Raw genomic sequence first — 25,898 nt, 5'->3', positions numbered from 1 at the left:
TCCTTCCTAATAGTATCAGATCTCCAGACTAGCTACCAGCTTGGTGTCAGCTGTCATTACTGCCATTAATTCTCACGCCCATCTACTCAAGAATTGGGTGAAAGGTGGAAGAGAAGGTCTATTGTATTGAAGAATGTGATATATTTGTCTCTTATTTCATGGATGCATTATGTGTCCTACTTGTAACAGATTATGTGGTTTACACCTGTCTGTATAGGTGCACTTCTTCAATTGCAGATTTAAATAAGAGGTGGCAAGAGCCCAATATGAATCGTGTGTTCTGTTCTTACTTTTTATTTCCTTAAATAATCTGATGGAATTCCTTTTCTCTATTTTCTATTATGCCTGTCCTGAGATTATGAGTACTGTGAGGTGTTGAATCAAAGATCATTTAGGGTTTTTTGCTGTCTTCACTGCAGTTCTCTTCTTATTTTTGTTTCTCCTAGGAGCCGTTGACCACTAGAATTCTTAAAGCACCACATGTTCTTCACAGCTTTCTTGAAATCCATCTGGACTGCATTGAATGTTTGCAAAGAAAGTGCTGTTGCCTCATCTTGCCTTTTGTGCCAGTGTTCATTGTTTGAAGTGGTGGCAGTCCTGCTGGCCCTACTGTGTTTCTGAATTGCATTTTCATTGAGACCACGTAAATGTTACTCCCGAGACCTGAGAGTCACATAGCTGTGCTCTCTGACTTGTGTTCTGAATGCCACAGCTCCTTTTTTGAAAATTCAGTGTCAATTTTTCATTCTGTGATGAAGAGATTTTGTTTGTTGTTTTGCCTAATGGCAGTTTGTTCTGTGCAGTGTGTGAGCAAAAACCTGTCCTGTAAGCTTTTGCTGAAGTTTTAAGGCCAGCATGAATGGTGGGTCTAATGGCCTTCACTGAAAAAGATGAACTCCACTTTCCATGTAACTGGTGGGAGGTTTTATTTCCTTCAATTTATTCCAGCTATTAAAGAATAAAAATTATAAAGAAGCATATATATTAAACACCTCAAGTGTGTCATGGACTCTTAAAATTTATAGCTTGGTATTTTGAAGGTGATGAAGGCACACATTAATAAGTTCTGAACATACAGCCATTCTTCCTTAATTGTTGATAGCTCTTACTTCCTGAGTGTTGAAGGAATGAAGAGGAAGGATTCATTTGCTCTTGTGATTTCATCACTTCCCTAGTCTTGCTATATTAGGTGATAAGGGCTTGATTTTTGGAGCTGTGCTCTTCCCTAAGAAGTGAATCTCTGCTTCCTTAATGCTATCATTTTAGACACAAGAAGTTTTGGAAACAGGATGCAAAATATTCCTGTTGTTAAATGACACATTGGGCAGATTTTGGTTGTTGTGTGCCTGTGAAATTAAAAAGACAAGGACCTGAAAGTCCTAAGATGGGACTAATATAGTGATGACTGTGGTGCAGTGGGCTGTAATATATTTTTGACCAAAGACAAAGCAAACAAGACAGGTTTGGATTGGCAGAACAGTCCCTGCCTTTACAAATTAGCATTCTGGCACCTTCTTCCATACAAAATCAGCCCTCACAAAAGGAGGTGGTGGAGCCTGTACTGTAAAAATAACCCAAAACATTGCAATGAATTTGCCCTGACTATAGCATAATTAGTGTTTGTAGCAAGGCTTTGCCATGCTCTGTGAGATGCAGAGCCTCTGCCCAGAGTGACCCTGAATGGAAGAGACTCGTGGTGGTTGTTCTGCAGGAGCTGCTGTCCTTCTAGGGTCAGTTGAATTAGAACCCCACTAACTGCTCTTTTAAAGGTGCTTTGTCTCCCTCAGAGAAATGGGGGAAGCTTTATTACCCAGGGTTGTCTATCATAGCAACTGTGCATTTAGATCATGAAAGGTTGGGGCAGAGAATCTGTGAGGAACATAGGTGGTGGCAATAGGTGTTGGATTCACAATTTTTATGTGTGCTTCTTGCATTTCATTCCCTATCAAGGCAAGAGCATCAGTTAAGTTTTGAAGGACAAAAGTAGTGGGAGAGCAAATAGCTATTTTACCTATTATTAAGGAATAAATGAGTTGGGATTTGCAGAAGATATGAAAACAAACTAGTGGGCAAAAGAAAACCCATGTGGAATTCCCATATGTTGGATGTTTGAGATTATTAAGGAATCTTTTCAGGGGGGTTGTTGTTGATTTTTTTGGTTGGTTGGTTTTGTGTTTGGATTTTTTGTTTTGGTGTGGGGTTATTTGTTGTTGTTGGGTTTTGGTGTGGTGTTTTCTTTTCTTGGGTGTTTTTTGTTTTTGTTTTGTTTTTTAACTTCTATTGCCTTCCTCTGACCAGAGGGATGTGAACTCTAGGTGTAGTGTCTGGTAAGACATACTTTAAAACTGCTATACCCTGCCAGGGTCTTTATTTTTGTGAAGGGCACTTATGACTTTGATCCAATAAGGACATGTTAGGCATGGCATTGCCTCCACATTTTATCATCTTTGAAAATTTCTCACTTATTGTAGGTGAAGTGAGTCTGACCTGAAATATTATCTGATCATTGTCAAATATAGCTACATTTGACAAAGGAATCTGATACAATGGTGTACAGAATCACAGAACGTTAGAGGTTGGAAGGGACCTCAAGAGATCATTGAGTCCAACCCCCCTGCCAACAGCAGGATCACCTAGGGTAGTCCACACAAGAATGCATCCAGGCAGGTTTTGAACACCTCCAGAGAAGGAGACTCCACAGCCCCCCATGGCAGCCTGTTCCAGTGTTTTGTTGCTGTAAAGTTTCTCCTCATGTTGAGGTGAAACCTTCTATGTTCAAATTTGCATCCATTGTTCCTGGTCTTATTACTATGCATCACTGAAAAGAGATTGGTCCCATCCACTTGACACTCACCCTTCAGATATTTGTAGACACTGATCAGATCCCCTATGAGTCTTCTCAAGACTAAACAGCTCCAGGTCTCTCAGTCTCTTTTCATAGGGGAGATGCTCAAGTCCCCTGATAATCCTCATGACACTCTCTAGCAGATCCGTGTCTCTCTCTTGAATTGGGGAGCCCAAAACTTGACACAGTACTCCAAATGTGGTCTCACCAGGGCAGAATAGAGGTGGTGAAGAACCTCCCTAGACCTGCTGGACACACTTTTCTTGATGCACCCCAGGATATCATTTGCCCTCTTGGCCACAAGGACACATTGCTGTCCCATGGAGAACTTGCTGTCCACTAGGACTCCAAGGTCTTTCTCCGTGGAGCTCCATGGTACCCATATACCCTTAAACCCTTGCCACGTGTGCAAGTATGAATCAGACATGCATCTCATCCTTTTCTTACTGGCTGTAAAATACAGATTTAATGATAATTTGTGTAAATAAGTGAAGGAACTTGTTATTCCTGTTTCTGACCAGATTAGGACTTGAGATCAGATCTTCAAAGTAAAGAAAGCAGCACTCAGCTGCCCCAGAAAAAGGAAGTTGGTTTTTTTTCCTGCCATTGATGGAACTGTCATATTATCTTGCTGCTTTTCAGCCTGGTTTGGCTGCATAGATCTGAGCTTGTGAAACAAATGCAGCATGTGTTTTACAGATACCAGAGTGCTGTTAAAATCAGAAGTTTTATGCTTGAATTTGTATCAGTTTGGTGTCCTTCAAAGCATTTGAAATAGCCCAGAACTAAAATAGATTTTACTCACGTTTTTTTTGCACGTGAGCTCCCTTGGTTTTAGTATCGTGAGTTAGCTGACTCTCTCCTCTTCTTATATGCCTAGATTGTAGCTACCTGTGCAACTGGGTTGCAGTGTTAAAGAACCAAGATAGTCGAAACCCAGCTTACTAGGGTCACTAGTAGTTTAGATGTGACAACAGGGACCTCTACACAATCTCCATTGCTGCTAGCAGCACCTGAGGTAGCACGTCTGTATCAGCCTCACGTTTTGGTTTTGCTAAGGCAGAGGCTGTGAGGTCTGCGCAGCAAGGACTGCAACAGCCCACAGCTGCTCAAGAGCTTCACTGAGGACCTTGGTAAACTGCCCCTGGCATAAAAGTTTGGCCGTTGAACATGCCACTGTCCATGCACCCAGCTCGTTCTGAGGGCTTCCTCCAGGCATGGCTGTCACATGCTTTGGACTGCACTGATTTGAGAGCAGTAATGTAGCGAAGTCAGCTCTCATGCCCCCAGAAAGCCTTGGGCCAGAGTCAGCATTTGCTCTCTCTTTTGCAGAGGCTGATAAAATAATACCTTTTCCCCTGCCCCCACTGCTCTCTCCTCCCTCGTAGTTCTTCTTCATTCTTCCTTTTGCTAGTCTCCTCCTCCTGCTCTCACTATCTTTTTATGCCTAAGAGTAGCTTACAGGGAGGGTGGAGGGGGGGCAGATGTTCTAGAGCTTTGTTTTTTCCAGAGTCCTCCTCAAACAGGTGAAACCTATGGGGTATAGCAGAGGGAATTTGAGGAAAATAAGCTAGATAGGAAAAATGTTGTTTGAGAGAAAATTACAATTCACTGAATATAATTAAAAGACTCTTTTGAAGGGAATCTGTTAAGACAGTAATTGTCCTCTGTAATCCTTTATTTCCCTCACCACTCCTTACTAATAATTTGAAAATGTGAAAAATAAATTACTTATAGTTTTTGTCCTCTTTGCTCAAATTGTGAATACTAAAATTAGTTAATTTTATTTAGCTTTATGGATGGTTTATTAATTCTTTTTTGTACCTACTTACTAGTGAAAATTGCTATTAAGCTAGACTGCATGTGTTTAGGGAAAATGGTGGTCTCAAAGTCATTGCTAGTCTGGTTTCATTTAAAAAAGGGAAAAGTACTGACACTGCAGTACCACATGATAAGCTTCCCCTCCTTAAAAATATAAATGAATCCATTCCTAGGGATCTAAACTGCTTGATAATGCTACGTTTTCTCAGTGGGTTGGGGTGGGGTTTTTTTTGTTTTACATTAAAACAGAGGATGGCTCAAGAACTGAGAATGACCTCTCTACTTAGCAAAGGAATGTAGGCCTTCATGCATTAAAGGTCTCCTGCCATTCAACAGACCCAATTACTTTTTCCCTGTTTGATAGCCACCTCTTAGATGATCCCTTGATACTTGTTAGTGGATCTGCCTGCAAGAGTGGTCCTTTAGAAGACCTCAGAGCCTGCTGTGGTGCTGCAGCTTGTGCTCAGACTCATGTCAAGCCCAGATGTGAAAATTTCACTCCTACCTGTGCTCTATTTCTTTATTGCTACAATAGGAAGCTTCACACCAGAGAACATTAGCCATGTGGGGCTTCTAGAAAAACAAAAGTCTTGCCTGCTAAGGCATCACATGGAAATTTGGGCCTTGCCTGTCCCCCTTTGAACATTTTATTGTGATATTAGAGAAGGAAAAAAATACATCATGTCAGCAAAAGGTGTATTTTGAAGATTGCCTTTGGCATTCTTTTGGCAATAGTTTTGGGATAGAAAACAATACACTAGGTTGTCTATTTTGACTGCAGGCTTCAGATCTATTTTCTGATTTGTGGCTTTACAAAATCTTGAGGGAGGTGGTTTTCTTTCTCCCATTTTTTTTTTCCTACCTAATGGGAAACTTTACTTCCAAAATTCTGTTATGATACTTGTTGATACAGAAACCCTGACTGTTGGTGTTTGCAACATAAGAAATTAACAGTTGTGTCATCTTTTCAAGACAGAGCATGCTATGCCAATTTGGAAGGTCTTCAGGGCAGTATTAGCTACCATGCTGCTTAAGCATGGTGTGGAAGACCTCTGTTTTTATTCACTCTGCTGGCTAATAAATGTCTGCTGTGGGCAAGAGTGAAATGCAAGGTGTGTTGAAAAATGATTCATCAGTCCTACTGATACATTTCTGTGACTGAAGAGATTTTTATTTAATTAAGTCATTTTTCTTCCTGGTGAATCTAAGGTTGCAAATAAGATGAAGGAGTCTAAAGGTGGTTACAACGTCCAAAAGTCTGAGAAGTGCTGTAGCAAGATGACATCTTGATGCACTCACAGTGCTTCAGTTTATCTGTCACAGAATAATCATAGAATCAATAAGGTTGGAAAAGACCTCAGAGATCATCAAGTCCAACCTATCACCCAACACATCATGACTAACTAAACCATGGCTTCAAGTGCCACGTCCAGTCCTTTTTTGAACACCTCCAGGGACAATGACTCCACCATCTCCTTGGGCAGCACATTCCAATGGCAAATAACTCTTTCTGTGAAGAGCTTTCTCCTCACCTTGAGCCTAAACTTCCCCTGGTGCATCTTGTGTCCTCTTGTTCGGGTGCTGGTTGCCTGGGAGAAAAGACCAGCCCCCACCTGGCTGCAACCTCCTTTCAGGTAGCTGTAGACAGCAATAAGGTCTCCCCTGAACCTCCTCTTCTCCAGGCTGAACCATCCCAGCTCCTCAGCCTCTCCTCATAGGGCTTGTGCTCAAGGCCTCTCCCCAGCCTCGTTGCCCTTCTCTGGACATGTTCAAGAGTCTCAATGCCCTTCCTAAACTGAGGGGCCCAGAGCTGGACACAGTACTCAAGGTGTGGTGCTGACTACAGGGGCACAATGACTTCCCTGCTCCTGCTGGCCACACTATTTGTGATGCAGGCCAGGATGCCATTGGCCTTCTTGGCCACCTGGGCACACTCCTGGCTCATGTTCAGCCAGCACCCCCAGGTCCCTTTCTGTCTGGCTGCTCTCCAGCCACTCCGACCCCAGTCTGTAGCGCTGCATGGGGTTGTTGTTTTCATTACTTCACAGATGCAAAGTCCTTCAGGGAATAACACAAACATTTCACATCATTCGAAGTGCCAGATTTTTGCATTTGGACTGCTAAGATAAATAATGTATGGGGAGGAAAAAAATTCAGAAAATTTCTCAGCAGCTGCAGTTATGAATTCTGCAGTGAGTTACATGTTCCAGCTAAAGTTAACTTTAATTTGCACTCTGCTGAGCCTTCAGATTAACCTTTTCATGGAATGTGACCAAATGCTAGTGATACTACCCCTGCATTTTTTTTTCAGGTTTGGAAAGTTCCTCCACAGCAGAAGTGCACAACAATGTTCACTGTTAACAGTGGGCAAAATGCCACAATTCCAGTGGCCTGAACACCATCAACTCATATGTAGGCAGCAACATGGCTACACTTGCTGCCTTCCTCGTAGTGAATAAAATGTTGGAGCACTGGGCTTCTGTCATCATCACACCAGAAGTTGTAACCACTGGCTGAAGCAGAAGGTAGCTTAGTCCTACATGCAGACTAATATCTGGAAGATTGTAGGAAGCTGTATTGTGTGTTTTGTTGCAGTATGTAGTAGCAGACTTCTTTGACCTGAAAGCATTAAAAAAGACTTTTAAGTTCCTGCCCTACAAACTCAACCTGGTGTCTGAAAATAAAGCTGTGTTCTGCATGCCTCTGTGTTCTCCTGTGTAATAAAGATGTTTATAGTGGAACTTGGTTAACAATTGTAATGATGTATGAGCCACAGGCGAAGCTGGTTCATTTCCCAGAGCTGCTGCCTCTACAGTATTAGCTGGGGTAAAGAGGAAAGTGCATGTTTGAGAAGGAGAAGGAGAAATAAATGAGTCCAATAGCAAGGGGAGGAACATTGCTGCTTTTGTAAGAGAAGGGAAAAAATAAAAAGAGAGAGTCTTATTTAACTCAAGAATCAAATCTGCCTTTTAAATTGCCTTGCCATATTTTAAAGTAACAATAGATATGAATATAAAAAATTGTTCTTCTTTTTAATAAATCGAATGCAGCACTGTGACATTGCTTAACAGCTTTTTAAATTTTGCTCTTTTTTTTTCTTCTTGTGATCAAATACTCCTTCCTGGTATTTTAGAAGGGAGAGCTGCTTTCCCTTTGTGCCTTCGAACTCCCCTTCCTGAAAATACCCATGATGGCAAGTAAATACTGCTCTTTGGTAAGATCCTAAATAGGTTGGGTGAAATGGGGAGCAACAGCTTTCTGTTGTATTCCCTTTATTAATTACCAAGGAAATAAAAATACTGGTGTTGCATCACCTTGTTTGTGCTCTGAGACCTGGAGCCACCTGTGTACATTCCTGTGGCCACTTAAGATGGCACAGAGTGGCAGACAGCTGCCTGACCCTGCACCTTTCCCCAGAGATGGGGCATAGCTTTTCTACAGGGAATAGAATAGAATAGAATAGAATAGAATAGAATAGAATAGAATAGAATAGAATAGAATAGAATAGAATAAGTTGGAAAAGACCTTCAAGATCATCAAGTCCAACCTATCATCCAACACTATCTGATCAACTAAACCATGGCACCAAGCACCCCATCAAGTCTCCTGAACACCTCCAGTGATGGCAACTGCACTACCTACCTGGGCAGCCCATTCCAATGGCAAATCACTCTATGAAGAATTTCTTCCTAACATCCAGCCTAAACCTCCCCTGGCACACCTTGAGACTGTGTCCTCTTGTTCTGTCCACAGGTTGCCTGGAAGAAGAGACTGACCCCCACCCGGCTACAACCACCCTTCCAGTAGCTGTAGACAGCAATAAGGTCTCCCCTGAGCCTCCTCTTCTCCAGGCTAAACTCTAGTCCTTGTGTTTGACATAGGTGGACTTGCTTTATTTTTCCTGATTAGTCTTTCCTCCCCTTGCTTGCAGCAGTGGATCCAGTCATGTCCCTTTGCCATCTGTATGGCAGTAGCCCAACAGATGTGCCAAAGTATGTAATCATGGCTGTTCCTGGGCAGGAATGGAGGTGGGTGGCAGGTGAGGAAGGATTAGTGGATGGGTAAATGCAGAGACCAGTTTTTTCAGCTCTCCCAGCTGAAACATCCCTGTTTGGCACTATGAAATACTGTAGCAGTTCTCATATATTAAACAACATGTGAGAAGTCCTGGAGCCCAAGGACTTCATAGTTGGTTTTCCAATGTGTGTACTGATTTGTTTATCTCTCCGTATCCAACAGTATTGCCTAACCCAGGGATCCCAATGTGTGAACACAGGATTGTTGGTACTGGTGCCTAGGAGGGAGGGACTACTTTCATAGCCATGACCTTGACTTAAGTAGCAAGGTGAAGGTTCCCTGTGTAATCATGCCTGTTGACTTTCCTGTTTTGGTAAGGTTGGTCATTTCACTAGTGCAGCGTATTGGATAGAGAAAGTCCAAGAAAAAATATTCTTATACACTTGGGTTTTGTTTCACCGGTGCAGCATATTGGATAGGGAAAGTCCAAGAAAAAATAGGCTTATACACTTGGGTTTTATTTGGGTGTTTTAAGGGAACAACTGGAAAATACCTTATAAGCAATCAGTGTCCTCTTGAAAAAAAGCACTAAAAAAACCCCATACACAAGCCCTTCCTGAAAACAGGCAGTAAGTGTGGCTAGAAGAACCTCATAATAAGCAGCCCTGCTGTATGGGTGCAGAAGTGCTACTGGGAACAGCTTGTTCTGGGAAGAATGGATTGACCTGGTGTGTTAAGAGTGTCCTGCCTTCACTTATCCTAGCAGCTGTCCAGGCTTTGAAAAACCTTTGCTAGCAAACATTCATCTTCAAAACATCTTGACAGTGGAGAGGGAAAAAAGCCTGAAAAGAATTGTCATTAAGGGAGTGAGTTGATGGGGATAGGAAAGGGAAGAGAACAGATCCGGTGTGCGCCCTTCTCAAAACCTTGATTTTTATCACTTGCTGTCCTGCAAACTTCTTTTTCTTCCTACCTGTCTCCAAAATGTAGCCTTTTACAATGTTAATCACTGCCTTCAAAAGCGTCTTAAATATTGCAGGAGCCGTTTGGGCACTTGGTTTCACTCTCTAGTGTGATTTGAAATCCAGTTAAATTTGAGATTCACATCTCCCTTGGTGCAAGAGAGACCTTTTAATGGAGATAGAAATACAGGAGTGTGGGGGCCACAAAGATGATCAGAGGGCTGGAGTGCCTCTCCTACGAAGACAGACTGAAAGAACTGGAGGTGTTCAGCCTGGAGAAGGGAAAGCTTTGGGGAGGTCTTGAAAGCTACATTTCTGTATCTGAACAGGACCTACAGGAAGGCTGAGGAAAGGCTGTTTACAAGGGCATATAGTGATAAGATGAGGAGCAATGACTTTAAACAGGAGCAGGGTAGATATTTAGGTTGGACATAAGGAAGGAAGTTCTTTACAATGAGAGTGGTAAAATACTGGAACAGGTTGCCCAGGGATGTACTTGAGCCCCAACCCTGAAGACATTCAAGATCAGACTCAATGTGTCCTTGGGCAGCCTGATTAGTTGGAGGTGTCCCTGCTCACTACAGGGCAGTAGGACAACATGACCTTTGAGAGTCCCTTCCAACCCAATGCAGTCTGTGAATGTCTCCTGAGAGAGACTTCTGTGCACTGCTGAAGGGAAGGATACTGTGGTGTCTTTAACTAAACAGACATTACAGAAAAAAACCTCCACAGTGCTCACAAAGCTAGAGATGCCTCCTAGTCTACACTCAAGAACATCAGAAATGGGTTTCATAAGCTGAAGTTTGAAATGTGACTCTTGGTTCCCAACGTGACTTTGTTATTCCCAAACGGCACAGTAAACAGAGGCAGTGACTCACTGCATAGAAATATGTACAGCAGGAGGAAGGTTTAAAGATTAGTCAGTTCAAACCTCCTTGAGTTTACTTAGTATAGCTTGGCTGTGTCCAAATGCATAAAACTGTTGTCGTCTTACAGCAACTGCAGTTGGAGGTTTTCTAATCGAGGTTTTGGGTTGAGTTTGCTTGTTTATTTTTCAGACAACAGTTTCTTTGAGTCTAATGAATGACAGAGGTAACAAAAAAGGTGGCCTGACAAAATAAATTGGAAGCTAATTTTGGAGAGCAAAAGCCTCAGAAAATTGAAATTCTGAACTGTATGGAGTTTTGAATCTTAATAATTTGCTGAGTGTAATGCATTGATGTAGGCTGGTAGATTTTATTTCCTTTAAAGAAAAAAAGGGAAAAACAACTCAAAGTAAAACAACCTTCTTGGGTATAATATCATGATATTCTGAAAGTGTTATCATGATGAGTCCTTTTCTGTCTCGCTTCCCTTCCCCCCCATAAAAATATACCCCTCTAAAACTGTTTGGCATAAGACTGTGTTTTCCCTGCAGTATCATGCCCTAAGTAGTACTGGTAAATAAAACAGATATAGCAGACATTTAACCTGAGACAGTTGAGGTGGATGGTTTGTTGTTTTTCAGTGAGGTGGTTGTGGGTTGTTGTTTTTTTTTCAGAGAAAGTTTAGCTTCAGGTCAACTGAAATAATTTGACAGTGGTTTTCTTCAGGAATGAAGTGAGACGGGCTGTGGTTAAGCACATGTGCTTGGAGGCTTGCTGAGGGAGCTGTCTGAGGACAGTGAAACCCTTTTTCAGTAGCTGGTGGTTTCTGTGTTTCTGTATTCTGAAATAAAATTGTGCAGCCCTTTGCCCACCTCCACCACTCTCCTTTTCACTGTGGAGCTCTCTTTCTCTCTTCAGGTCCTCCTGCAGTGCCCATATCTTCATGGACTAGTAGCCATCTGATGTTGCTTGCCCTTGCTCCAAAGAGTTCAAACTCCTGCTGAGCAGTGCCCAGCAGGTCTGCTCTGAAGTGGCTATGCTTGGTGTTTTCACAGTGAGGAAGAGGTTTAGGTTGAGAAAGTGTCTATGAAGTTGGTAATGGCATTCCCGAGTGTATCTCCAGGAGTCAGACTGATGGTCGAAACAAACTTCAGGCATTTCTTCAGTTTCTTTAACTGTTGAATTATTGAATTAATTACTGTGTATCCAACCCCTTTGGCTGCTGTGCTCTCTAGGGAGGGAAAGGTGAGCTCTGGATGAAATGCTCAGTAATTTATAGATGTGGCACAGAGCTTAGACATAGCCTGTCTCTAAACCAGGGCTGCGTGGGCACTGAGATTCTTCATGAGTCTTGCAGTTAGATGTGACAGTTGATCCCAGTGGCATTCAGTTTACAGTCTCCCTGTCTTGTCAGTGCTGTACTGTAATTAGCAGAAAATGAATTAATTGAATTCCTATACACCTACTAACAGGTGGAACCATGCTTTCAGACTTAATAAGAGCTCTGTGTGTACTCTAGTGCAAATAGCTGCAAATAGCTGATGTCTCCTGCATTCATTCTTAAATTTCAGGGAGTGTTTATGGTTGGTTGGGTGTTTTTTTAGTGTTCCATTTATCTAGCCACTCATTTGTCTTTCAAGAACATATTTAATATAAATATATATATATATATTCCTCACTCAGATTTGTGAGCACTTGGGTGCCTTACTGTTCTTAGTGAAAACTAACAGTATACTTTTTATTAGCTTGTTGCCAGCTACACTGAGAAAGGCTGATGAGGATACCCTTTTAATGCTGAAAGGTGAAGCTCCTGGGGGGGGTCTCTGTGGCAACCATACATCTGTTAGAAGGCTATCAGAGTTTTTCTCAGTCTTCTCAAACCAGTGCAACACTTTCAATGGCTATTTACAGGTGAGATTTTGCTAGATGTCTCTATTATGATTGTTACTGAACTTTCTCTAACTAGTCCAGATTTTACTCAAAATCTGATGCCTAGAGCAGGGAGTGATTTCAGCTCTAGCTGCTTGATATGAACCAGAGGGTTGCTTCGCACACCCTAGTTTTCTGTCAGCTATAGGGTATGATACGGGAGAGGGACTTCTATCTGGGAGAAAAAGAAAGAAGAGAAAAAGTTAATCTTTTCTGAAAAGGCAACGAGACAAAATTGCTACGATTCACACGGCTCTGAGATAAGCAAGTAATAGCTCATGTTCAACAGCAAAGCATGTTCATATAGCATGAATAGGATGGATGTGTTGTATGATAAATCTAGACACAGCAAATAAATTTCAGCCTGAAAAATAAGACACCACATGAGACGGCATGTGCAGAAAGAATGCTAATGCTTAGGGAACTGAAGGCATTGGCAGGAAGGATAGCACAGAAATGAAGAATAGGTGTTTTGTTTTGGTACCAGGATTGATTGGCTGCTCTTTTTTTTTTTCCTTTTTTGTGTGTGTGTGTGTGTCTTTAAACCATAATAGCCTTCCCTTATTGTCAAAATGATAATATATATAAAGCACTTCCTGTAATATTTCTCTTCAAAATGGCTATTCATCAGTCCCAGAGTCAGATGCTCATATTTCAACTCACAATTTAGTTTAGCAAGTTTATACTTCAGAGCAATCAGTCATTTTAGCATTTGTGTTTTTAATACAAATCTCAACTACAGAAGCACACAGTGCTCTTAAGCACGGATAGATTGGCTAATCCAGATAGTACTTTGTAATCTTTTGGCAAAGAAAGAGATTATTGCTTTTTGGAGAGAAAAAGAAGCACATTACTCCTCCCAGTCTAGCAGTGAAGATAATGAAAAGATTGAGGGCAAAAGACCTTGATCTTCTGCTGGGCCAAATGCAAGTGTGAGAGTGTCCAGGGTGAGCTGAGCAGTTTAGCTGGCTGGGGGAGAGAGTGAATCATAGAATGGGTTGGGTTGGAAGAGACCATTAAGATCATCTAGTTCCAACCCCCCTGCCATATGTAGGGATACCTTCCACTAGACCAGGCTGCTCAAAGCCCCATCCAGCTTTACCTTGAACACTTTCAGAGAGGGGTCATCCACAGCCAGACAACATGTTCCCAGTGTCTCACCACCTTCATCACAGTGAAAAACTTTCCCCTTACATCTAATCTAAATCTACCCTCTTTCAAACTAAGGCCATTGTCCCTTGTCCTGTGTAAAGGCTGTATAGATACAGGGTCAAATCTCAGGTCCTGATGCTGGCTGGGAATGTGGTAAGGGGAATGACAGTGAACAATAAACCTTCTCTGATAGGCTTGATCGGCTGCAGCCCCAAAGAGCATCCATTTGTCATTTGTTCTCCTGCTTACTCCACCACCTACAAATACACCACAGTTTCCGTGACTGGACTTCTGCCATTGCAAAAGTAGGAATGGTCTTTGGTGATAGACTTGACTTTCTGGTTTGGCCAAACTTTCGTGCTGCAATCCATCACCTTCCTCTGTGTCCCCAGTGTGACGTTGCAGTGAAATATGGGCACCACCTGCTGAACAAACAGTATTAGAAAATCATTAATCTCTGTTCCATTTTTGTTTTCCACAATGCATGTCTTATCTTGACTGCATAGTTAAACCCTTCTTAAGACTATGGGAGGATTTTTTTCAGAGGTAGTCTGTTTTCTCTGCTGTGATGACCTCTGTCAGGGCATCACAGGGAATACTTATCCTCCTGGGCTCAGCTTTAACATGTGGGCCTGCCCTCTTCCTCCTCCTCCTCAAAGGAGCTGTCTGGGCTTCAGATAGTCATTTGACTCTGGATTGTGTGGTTTTCCATCATCACCAGTGGCTGTGCAGCTGTCCACCAAAAAGTTGAGTTGTTCTTTGGATTCATCAGCTTAGCAATGGTGAGGCCACACCTGCAGTGCTGTGTCCAGTGCTGGGCTTCACAGTACAAGAGAGACACAGACATGCTCGAGGAAGTCTAGTGAAGGGCCATAAAGGCATTGAAGGGATTGGAACATCTCTCACATGAGGAAGGGCTGAGAGAGCTGGGACTGCTCAGCCTGAGGAAGAGAAGGCTCAGGAGGGATCTCATCAATGTGCATAAATACCTAAAGAGAGGGCATAAAGATGACAGAGCCAGGCTTTTTTCAGTGGTGCCTGGTGACAAGACCAGAAGCAGTGGGTGCCAACTGAAACACAGGAGATTCCTGCTAAAATGGGGACAAAAACTTTACTATGGGGGTGACTGAGCAGTGTCACATGTTGTCCAGGGAGGTTGTGGAGTCTCCATATTTGGAGAGATGCACAAAAGCTGTCCGGGCATTGCCCTGGGCAGCTGGCTCTAGGTGGCCATGCTTGAGCAGGGGATTGGACCAGCTGATCTTGAGAGGTCGGTTCAGGCTTAATCATTCTAAGAAGTGCTGCAGACCAATGAAGACTGGGATGCTCCAGTTCAGGAACTAATTATGAACAATGAAAAATAGAAGAGTCCTGTCACTGCCCCAGTGTTCAGGAGCAGTGTGCTGATCTGCTGTATAGACCACTGAGCTTCACCTTTTTAGAATAGAATAGAATAGAATAGAATAAACCAGGCTGGAAAAGACGTTCGAGATCATAAAGTCCAACCCATCACGCAACACCATCTATAATCAACTAAACCATGGTGCCAAGTGCTTCATCCAGCCTCTTCCTAAACACCTCCAGTGATGGTGACTCCACCACCTCCCTGGGCAGCCCATTCCAATGGCCATTTACTCCTTCTGTGAAGAAATTCTTCCTAACATCCAGACTAAACCTCCCCTGGCACACCTTGGGACTGTGTCCTCTTGTTCTGTTGGTGCTTGCCTGGGAGAAGAGACCAACCCCCACCTGGCTATAACCTGCCTTCTGGTAGCTGTAGACAGCAATAAAATCTCCCCTGAGCCTCCTCTTCTCCAGGCTAAGCAACCCCAGCTCCCTCAGCCTCTCCTCATAGGGCTTGTGCTCGAGACCTCTCCCCAGCCTCGTTGCCCTTCTCTGGACACGTTCAAGAGTCTCAATGCCCTTCTTAAATTCAGGGACCCAGAACTGGACACAGTACTCAAGGTATGTCCTAACCAGTTCTGAGTACAGGGACAGACTGACTTCCCTGCTCCTTCTGGCCACACTATTCCTGATACAGGCCAGGATGCCAGGTTTCAGTCTAATCTGTCCAGCAAAATACATATTACTCTGCAAGTAGAAATGTCTTTTTGTGGAAGCTTTTTCAGTTTATGTCTGACTTTGCCTCTGCATCTAGACACACTTCCAAAGATTCCTCTAACCCATCTTTTAATTGGTTTTATTTCTGTATCTTAAGAGGAACAAATCTATGTTACAGCCTACTCTTCTGAATTTGTCTATTAGAAAGTGGCTGCAAATGCTGATTCTGAATAATGCAGAGAGGAAAAAAGTGTACAGTAACTCTGTGCTTAAAAAGCCACTGTATATCTGTAATATTACTAATTTGTAGAAACAAATTGCTGAAATAACCCAGCTGACAGTCTATGCCAATGATAACACGTAATAACTGTGGGCAAACACAGGCTATAGTTGCTAGTGTGTTTTCTTCTTCAAGTGATGGTTGTAAGCAATTCCTGCCAGATGGGCTGATAATGTAATTAGGAATCGTTGTGTTAAATGAGGCAGTATTTAAATTGGCAACTAATTTTCCTATCTATTAACCAGAGTGAAAAAGAAGAGCTGTTACCCAAATGATTTCTAGTTGCTAATCCCTGACAAGAAATTCAGCACTTCTCACTGTTTTTGAAGCACTGTCTAGCAAATTATTTCCTATAGGGTTTATTATGTGTGGGGTGAAGCAAGAGAGGGAGTTAAGAGATGTTCCAGGCCAGGCTGGATAAGGCCTTGAGCAGTTGAGTCTAGTTGAGAGGCATCTCTCGTGGGGAGGTTGGAGTAGATGATCTCTAGAGTCCCTTCCCACCTAAGCCATTCTGTGATACAACTTCAGGGATTGTTAAATGGGGTGGACCTCTACTAAGCCAGTACATCACATTATGTGGTAACAACTCATGAGCCAGTAATGGGATGCTTCTTATTTATAGTCTCTAAATGTGGACAAAAGAAATAAAAAAAACATTTTTACTTTGTGATAGTTCACTGTGTGGCATACTCCATCAAGCAGAGTAGGACTATGAGCCCTATTTTAAGTATCTGTGTGGGAGAAAACTTGAAAGCACAGCAGGACAAGATTTTGAATGGCATATGAGCATTACTAGTGTGGAATGGTTGCTCTCTTTATTAGAAATGGGAGAGAAGGGAAAAGGGGCACCCTTGAGCCAAGTTAAAATCCCAGAGAAGGCATGTACACTGGTAGTTTTCATCATGAACTCTTAAGGAGCCAGCTTCTTTGGTCTGCTGGTTTGTGTGCTGGAAGCCTAGTTGCCTATCATTAAGACTTTGACTGAACCCTGGGGTAAATGTAAGGCTAAATAAGATTGATTATTATATTTATGGCACTATCTATGTAAATCATTCTTTTCCCTTATGCTTCAGCTGAAACAAGAATGAAGAGCTGAATATATATTTTTTTCAGCCTCATTTCTTCTGCCCAGTGGTGAAACTTTATTGCTTGACCTAAAAGGATCAGACCTGTTAGCACGAAAATAAAAAATAGTGGATTTTTCCATGGACCAGTCTTTCAGTGGGGATGAAGATTAGCACTAGCAGGATTGCATGCAAGCCTTAGGGTTCCCACCTGGAAAATGTTGTATATGCCAAACCATGCAGAGAGATGCTTCAAATAAATGCATTCTGCACTTATAGCCCATGGGATTTGTTTTGTATGTTTTCTGCAAGTTTCCAAAAACTCCTGACCTCAAACTAAGACAGGAAGTAGAAACTTAGACTAAGTCTAAGTAAGGTGTAGGTCAGAACAGAGGCAGTGTCTGTGCCTGCTAGAGGATGTTAGCAACCTATACCTAACAAATCTGGAATGACTGCAATATTTTATCACTTTTCCTTGAAAATGTGGAGAATGTAACATTCTGAATGCATGATGGGTTAACTGCAAATTGCTGTTTACAGGGCAGCTAAATGAAGCATAGATAGTCCCTAGTGTTGATGCTACTGCATTGATGCCACTCGCTACAGCAGGGCAGGTGGCTGGACCACAGACAGATGAAACTTTGCTGAATGGAATAAAAAATGATGGATCAATAGGCAATTTTTGTTCAGATATCAGAATATAAAACCATGCAGCAATGGAAAGCTTAAAAATATTAAAGACGTAGCAGTAAGCTAAATTATTGAAGCAGGATGCCATACGGTAAGTGCTATTTGATGTTAGTGCTAAATCAAGCACTGGAAAATTTGAGGGATCCTTGAAGTATTGACAATGTGTTTGACTTCCAGTTGAAATAAATCATTATGACTGGGTTTTATTCAGTGTCTCTACCCCTTCAGAGTAGAAAAAAAATAAAAATGCATGGCCTAAGGTGGCTTCTGCTTGTAATGTTGGTGACTTTCAGTAAACAGGTTTGGATTTGTTTCTATTTATAAACACAACTTAATGGCATATAGATAAGAGTGTCAGATTTCCTCTGTAAGTTTGTCATGGCAGAGGTGGATGTTTGCTTGTTCTGTTGCTAGGGATCTTTATGAAGCTTATTAATAACAACAGCAACACTATTTCCATGTAGGAATTGTACCCAACAAAATAATCTACAGGTATGATGCTTGGTGTAGATTTTATGTCCCACTGCTATGGTAAAGGTGACCTTCAAGAGGAAATCAAGCAGCCTTTTGCATTTGCTGTCTGCTTTCTGCTAGATAGGTCTAAAATTGAACTTGGAAACCACAATAAAAAGAACACCCAGGGCTTTCCTTTTGCACCTCCAAAAGCAAAAGGAAGGTAGCTTTTCACTGTTTTTGATGCTGGTCACGTAATCAGTCAGCAGTCTTTGGGCAGTTTTTCCTTCATAGCATCTTACAGCCATGTCTTCCCAACCTTGGCTTCTGCAAAATCTGACTTCATCTGACAACCTCTGACGAAACAGGGTAATCTCTAAGTAATCAACTCTCAGTGACAGGACATGAATCACTTGAGGTGGCCATAGTAAACCTAAGGAACCAGATCCACCTGCCCATGAAAGCTCTGACTCACCATCTATGGGGCTTGGAAGGAGGCTCTGCTTTGGCATCTGGGTCATCTGTGCCTGTGACAGAAAGGTAAAGGCACAGAGAGGTATGACCGCTCCCCAGCTATCACAATGCATAGCTCAGTGAATCAAGGTGATGTGCCACTGATTGCAGTTTTCATTAGTAAGCTGGGTCATCAAATAGAGAGGCTGGAGAGTGAGTACACAGCTTTTAGGCAGAGGGCAGGGCTGACCTCTGGAGATGGGACAGGATGGGTAGCCCTAGACCATAGCTTCTTTGGTTGCCACCCCGTGATTCAATAGAGCTTGTCCAAAGCTTCCCCAGCAGCACTATTAAAGTGGCAGCAGGCAATACAGACTAAAGTAGGCTCCAGTGCTGACAACATGAAAGTGGTTGTTAATGAGACGTAGAGACACTAAAGAAAATTCAGACCCAAAGGCTAACCAGGAAAGAAAGAGAACTCAGTAGGTTATACCCATCCAAAATGAGCTGCTAATCACTGGCACTATTGTGAGAACTACAATAAATCAGTGTCTGCCCTGGCTGCCTGCATCTCATTAAGCACAAACATGTGGACAGAGAATGTCAGCCTCAATAGTGATCTGTCATCTGAATGCTGCTGTGCCCGAGTGGGCTGGCACTTGCATGGTTAGCTAGTTTTGTATTTTTCTTTGTTTCCACACCCCCCCCCCACCCCCCCTTTTTTTTTGACTTGGGTTCTGGGATTTCTGGCTCTGTGTGTAGGAGATACCTATTTTCTTTTCGAAATGTTGATTTGCTCTGTACTATGAGAGCAGTAAATTTGCCCTTTTCAGTGATTTGTGAATTTAAGGTGTGGGGGTGAAGTATCTTTCATATTTAGTGATTGGGGTTTTTTCTCCAAGTCGTCCTCAGTAGATAGTGTCGTACATATTACTGAAGCTAGGGCAACACCTCCATTTATTTATGCAGCTGATGTAGTGTCCATTACTCAAGCATCACAGGCTGCCTCAGAAAGGCTAATTAATTTAAGCCCTGCAGCACCCCTCTGAGGCAACTTTTGTTGGTCTTGATAGATGCACACGTTGTAGCTGTTCTTTGTTATTTATTTTTACCATGATTTCTGTCCCAGAGAGGAGTTAAAAATGAATAGTTCTTGCTTTGTTAGGTAGTTGAGAAAACATTAGGCTTTTGATACCATTGAAATAAAGTATGTAGCAAACTTTGGATTTTATTGCAAGCCATGACTCAGAGATTCTTATTTGCTTTTAAAGCCTCCGCTCCTGGAGTCAGGTGGACTTGTAGATGGCCTTTTAATTTTAAAAGTCTGTGTCTAGCTTGTGTGGTTGCAAAATAAATTTTAATGTGTTGTCTCGGCTTAATCTAAAATCTGGGATGCAGTGAGGCACCTGACTAAGGTTGTAGGTTTGTTTCTTTTTAGTCTGATTTTTTTTTGCGTGGTGAGGACTGGGAATGCCAGTGACAGAGTGTGTGCAGTTCAGAAGAGAGCTTATCTTCTGCAAATGTGCTGTCCTCCTTTGTCTTCACTTTCCTTTCTGAGCTCAGTCCTGTTTCTCCACTTCCTTTGACAACTCTAGATGTGTTTCCCCTATCCTTCTATTTACCCTTCCCATGTCCACTTTCAGTGTTAGATCCCAAGCTAACTCATGTCTTAAGGAGTGATGAGGACTACCAAAGTGCCTGACTCAAGCTATCTTTAAACCAGGGGTAAACCACTCGCCATGTCTAACTCCCTCCCACAGGAAAATTCTTGACTTCTTCATATTTTTCTGGGGAGCAGGTGTTCCCTACTGCCTAGGGCATAATTTTACTATTGTTTTAAGCCAATATGAGACCACCTGTCACCAAAGGAGGAAATTGCTCTTTTCTAGTGTCTGTTCCTACCATTTCCTTTCAAGTAGCTGTCTGATACGGCAGGCTGCTATTATATTTTTAGTAACTGTAGGTGAGGAACCTGATCCGATTCACATCACAGCCCCATGGGGTACAAGTTCATATGCCTAAAAGCCCTAGGAAGCATCCAGCCAAGAGCAAGGGGAAACTGTGACTGCTGCTTTTGGTAGCAGCACAGTCTCTGACTGACTCAATTATCATTTAATGACACTCTACAATAATGCCATTTCAAAGTCTCACTGAAAGACTGACCCTGCATCTGTCTGCTCACTTCTGTGCTGTTGCATTCTGCTTTGTGTTAGCACAAGCTGTCAGGCAGCTGTGGTGAACCAGCCTGCTTAACTGAGCCAAATGGGGAAAGGAGATGTCTCATTTTATCCATGTGGTTTTGTTAGACAATTTTTGGCCTAAATCGTCCTCTCAATTAACTGAGCAGGTTAACACTCTTAGGCTACCTTTCAGTCAATGCTTTTCATGGTGTTTATAAATCTACCATCTTCATATTTAAATGCAGTGAAGCCTGTGTTAGGTTGCTGCTGCTCAAGATAAAACTGAGCATCGTTCCTGTCCTCTCCAAGCCACAAGGCATCTTCATGCTTCCAGTTATTTCTGCTCAGACTTGCAATCAGCCCCTATCCTGAAATGTCATAAACTCTAAGGCAAACAGTTCATTAAACAGTGTGTAATTCAGCTTGTGTCCTGGATGAGCCAGGTTGCCAAGACACATGGGTTGGGTCAAAAACAAATCCAAGGTGGTTGTGGATTCCTGTGCTGGGAGAATATGGGCTGGAAGGGTTTCCCCCTTCCAGAAGCATGACCTTCTTCGTGATCAACTGTTCTGAAGGGGCTGCAGTGTATATTTCCCAAAAGTGATGTTTTGTATTTATTTTTCAGGACATCTTTCACAGTTTCAAAACTAAAGGTAGCTTAGATAAAAAAATTTAATGATCTGTTTGTTTGTTTAGCTGGATATGCAAACCACTTCTTTCTTCTCTTTTGGCAGTTAAATATCCTGGTTGACACTGGGAGCAGTAATTTTGCGGTAGCAGGTGTGCCTGATCCTGATGTCACCTCCTACTTCAATGCTGAGCTGTAAGTACCTGTTTTGCATGCCATGATGAGTTAGGATGTCTTTTAGATTTTGGCTCCTGTGACACCCCATGACGATAGGATAGGATAGGATAGGATAGGATAGGATAGGATAGGATAGGATAGGATAGGATAGGATAGGATAGGATAGAATTAACCAGATTGAAAAAGACCTATGAGATCATTGAGTCCAGCCTATCACTCAACACCATCTAATCAACTAAAGTTTGGTGTTTGTTGCTTGAATGGGAAGATTGGACTTGCCTGATGCAAAGTCCTGCCTGATACTATGAACAGTCCCACTCATGGCATCACAGCTGAGGTCTGAGTACAGTGCTGATTAGAGCTGGAGAAAAGGAGAGAAGATTGCAGAGTGAAAAAACGTTTGCAAAATAACATCAATTTTGGCCAATTTCTTATCTGAACAATCTTGGAATGAATCAAGAGTTTAAATATACTGTCCCTTTGTTTAAAAACAAGAATTAAACCCCAGTAACTGTATCTATTACTTGACATTTTGTTCAAAACCAAAATTAGTTGGTCAAAACCTAATTTGCACTTTGATTTCGCCAAGGGCCTTGATTAGTTAGTGATCTGGACAGACCCTGCTGAATCTGGTTGTTTATAAGATGCAGTTTGGTGGTTTTGATAGTCTTTGGTGTGATTACTATGAGCTGACATTAGTCCCAGCCAAGTACAGTTTTGTCTGCCTGAATCACTCTCCTTTCTTCTTTCCTTTCTGTCCTCTATTTTCAGTTTCAGGTAAACTTGTTTAAAACACAGTGTCTCTCTTTAGCTGAAGCATAGGCATAAAAATACTTAGAGTACCAGGAGGCCAGAGAGTATCACTATTATCATTACCTTCATATGTATTTTAACATAGGAATTTGGATTTCTTTTACCCAATAAGATACAGTGGTGATGGGGGGAAAGTCAGTGTTTGTATGCTGTTTGCTAGAACAGCCCTACTTCCTGTCACATACTCAGATGTTAATAGAGATATTTCATACTCTATTCTATTCTATTCTATTCTATATCTCACTCTGGTATGACTCAGGTCTGGAAAGTCCGGAATTGGCAACTGAAAATTGTTTCTGCACTACTATAGAGTTTCACGTGACGGCTATCCCCTTCCATAGGTAGTGGCTAGGGGAAACTTAATTGCAAGGAATTAAAAGCACAAGTGTTCCTTCTGCCCTTTCTTTTCAGTGATGTTATTTTGTCTGAAAAGGCAAGGCCTCTCTCATAAGAACCATAAAGCATCAGAAACAGCATCAATGGCGCAAGTTGGTTGTTGAGAAAGGCCATGAAATGACTTGAAGGTTACAGTGTTCTAAGTGTATGCTGTGTTTTGAGAACTTTGGTAGAAAGTTAATAATGAAAACTTGAAATTTAGGCCCTAAATAGTTGAGGTCTTAGTAAAATTATTCAAACTCAAGTCATTACAGTCCAGAGCAATCTCTGGTTTCGGTTGGATTGATGGAGTACTGCTGTATGGTCCGAAAAATGTGCAAGCATTAGACATTTTGAACCTGGCTACACCATGGTCCTTCTGTATAATTAGCATGTCCATATAATTAGTCCTCAGTATGCTTGGAAACAGATTCCAAGAGGTGGTTCTCTGAGGCTATGCCTGACTTGAGGTGAAGCTAGTTTTCCAGGCCCTATTGATCATCTCTTTTGGAGATTGGCCTTATGATAGCCTTTTTCCAGTAGTCAGATTACCTTCCCTAATTGTTATGACTTTGCATAGATGATAGACATCACCCTTGACATCACATCAGCTGGATCCCTAAAATTACCTAAGAGTGACCTTTACCAGTGTGTAAATAAGACAAATCACTTATGAGCACTTTTATTCCATACAATGTGGAACACTTGAAAATGAGATAAGGAGGTTTTGTCTCATCTGGTAACCGTTCCTGTATTGCCATGAAGTGCTTCCATATGACAGTTATAAACTGCAAATTGAAGGGAAAGAGGGATTAGTAATTTATTAAGTTAATGGAACTGAGTTATAGATGTGTGCTTATTAGAATATTAATATTGTGTCAGAGAGAGTGAGTGATGGGTCTTAATTTCCTGATTCCACTGCTCTTATTTTAATTTTATTCAAATGATGGAAATCTGAAATTAAATGCATGATTGTTTTTTTTTTGCCTGAAATTGAGGAGAGTGCATAGCAAAGGCATTACCTTTGTTTCAAAGTACCCAGAGGGTAAGAGCCCTCCTTGAGCAATTTTAGATCTAACGTGTTAAATGATGTTGCGTGTCCCATAATCCATGTTGTATAATTCTACTGCTTAATTATCCGGGTCTTTCTGTGTGAAAAGAATAAAGCTGTTATCATGAACTCTTCACAACTTGGGCTTTTGAGTGGCTGTGACAAAACTTTGCTGTGAAAAGTTCTGAGTCTGCTTTGGTGGTCATGCTGTATAAGTCACCATGATGTGTTAAGTTTTTGGGAAATGGCCTAATTTGTCCTGAACTAAAAAGAAATCACAACATTTGTTTCTCATAAATAACTAGTAGTTTATGTTTAACACCCTACTTATGATAAAATGCTACTTAAATAGATGTATAAAGGGCGTTTTACACTTGAAAGTAAATTACCAACAATGGCTCTGTAGCAGTATGTGAAAGAGTGACATAGTCAGGGCTGTCAATATGCAGCAACAGTATTCACTTTTATTTCATATGAGTACTACTGCCTCACTATCTATAAGATTTCAAGAACATACTGGTCCAGAGTTGATCATTCCAAGAGATAGAGAGGTAAGAAAATTGTAGGTGATAAATTGAGACAATACAAGAAGTTATATGCCAGCAAGAAAAAGTAAGCTGCTGCTTTTGGTAGGATCCTGTGAGTTCAGTTGTATATACTGTACCGTTTGTGGTACAATAGGGTAAATTATAAACTTGTTCCAGAACCTCTGCAAATTAGGTGGGACTTCTATATTCAAAATCAAGCATTTATGTTGGATTTTCATGTTTTCTTCAAGTTGTTAGCCCTAAATCACTTACCCTGTGCCATTCACTGGAGAGAGAATCAAAAGCTCTGTGCAGATTTTTTTGCTCTTTGCTGTTTTCTGACCCTTCTTTGCCATTGCTGTCTGTGGAGACATAGATTTGGTGCTTAAGAAAAAGTGTGTGGGTAAGCAGGAAAATCTGAAGTCCTGGTCTGCAGAGCAGCAAGAGAGAACGTTTGCATGGCGTGAGAAATATTTTGTTCAGTGCTATGTGCTAGTGATGAGGAGTAACTCTGCACGAGAAAATTAATCTGTTGCTAGTTTTCTTACTTGAGGCTTAAGATCCATTCAAAGTTTGAAGACTTCATTTCTCTTGGCTGCTTTGAAGTAAAGATAGCAACCAGGAAGGCGAGGGAGAAGGCAATAGCCCCTACAGCACTATAATCTAAAAGGCCTTTCTCCTTGCCCCTGCCTAAGATACACTCTGTCCTGCTGGAAGACTTTAACTTCTTGTTTTGTCATCACAGCAATAATATCTTCTTTGGAATTTTTTTGCTCTGTATTTGTTTTAAAATGCTCAGCCCATCCAGCAAGTCTCTAGTTCTGACTTCTAAAAAAGTTTTCTTCCTTTACACCGGTGAGGTGAAAAAACAGAGGCTTATTACAGCCAAGAGGATGATGCAGGAAGTGGTTTTGCAGAATTGAATATAATCTGTTGCCACAGGTATTATGGGATGTCCCTTCCCACGTTAGGAATTTTGCTCCTTGAAGGAAATAATAAGGCCTTCTCTGGAATGCAGAATTTGTGTGCTTTACAGATGAGATAAGTATCTTCATACCCATTTCTGCGCTGAGGCACAGAGGGCAAGGAAGTTGCTTGTCCTGCCTTTGCATGGGTAAGTTCACCAGCTGTGCTAGTAAATGAACCCTGTCTTTCTGTGTCCTGGTCCACAGCTCAATCCATCAGGCTGTTACGGCTTATGAAAGAAGAGCTGTGTGCTGTTGCTGGTCATGCAGTCTGTCTTTGCAGATTCACTTCTGTGTTTTTTTTCCAAGCACTCCCTTTTCTCTTTGACTTCAGATGTTGCTTCTTCTGTTTAACAGTCAAACTTCTTTTTCTACCTGAAGAACCCTGTATTTCCCTTTCCTTTTCATGGCCCCATGCAGTTTCTCTTCTACCACTAATTATTCAAAGTCCTATTTTGAGTTGTAGAAAGTATTGCCATTATTACAGTGGTGCTCCAAAGACAATGAGTAGAGATGTCTCTTTGCCTAAGTGTCATACAAGTGCAGCAGTAGCATAAAACAATTGTAGAAGCAACCAGATACCTGTATT

General features: G+C 41.7%; 1 protein-coding gene across 1 annotated transcript in view; it reads left to right on the top strand.

Annotated features, from left to right (window-relative positions):
- The window catches only part of BACE2 (beta-secretase 2), a 50,167-nt gene that overhangs the window by 3,583 nt on the left and 20,686 nt on the right, over positions 1–25,898 (top strand). Inside the window, exon 2 of the mRNA XM_054166040.1 lies at positions 21,508–21,596. Within this exon, the coding sequence (XP_054022015.1) occupies positions 21,508–21,596 (89 nt within the window). The remainder of the gene's footprint in view (positions 1–21,507; positions 21,597–25,898) is intronic.

Source organism: Dryobates pubescens, chromosome 12, assembly GCF_014839835.1.
Source record: "Dryobates pubescens isolate bDryPub1 chromosome 12, bDryPub1.pri, whole genome shotgun sequence".
Lineage (NCBI taxonomy): Eukaryota > Metazoa > Chordata > Aves > Piciformes > Picidae > Dryobates > Dryobates pubescens.
This window is presented reverse-complemented; position numbering and strand designations above follow the sequence as displayed.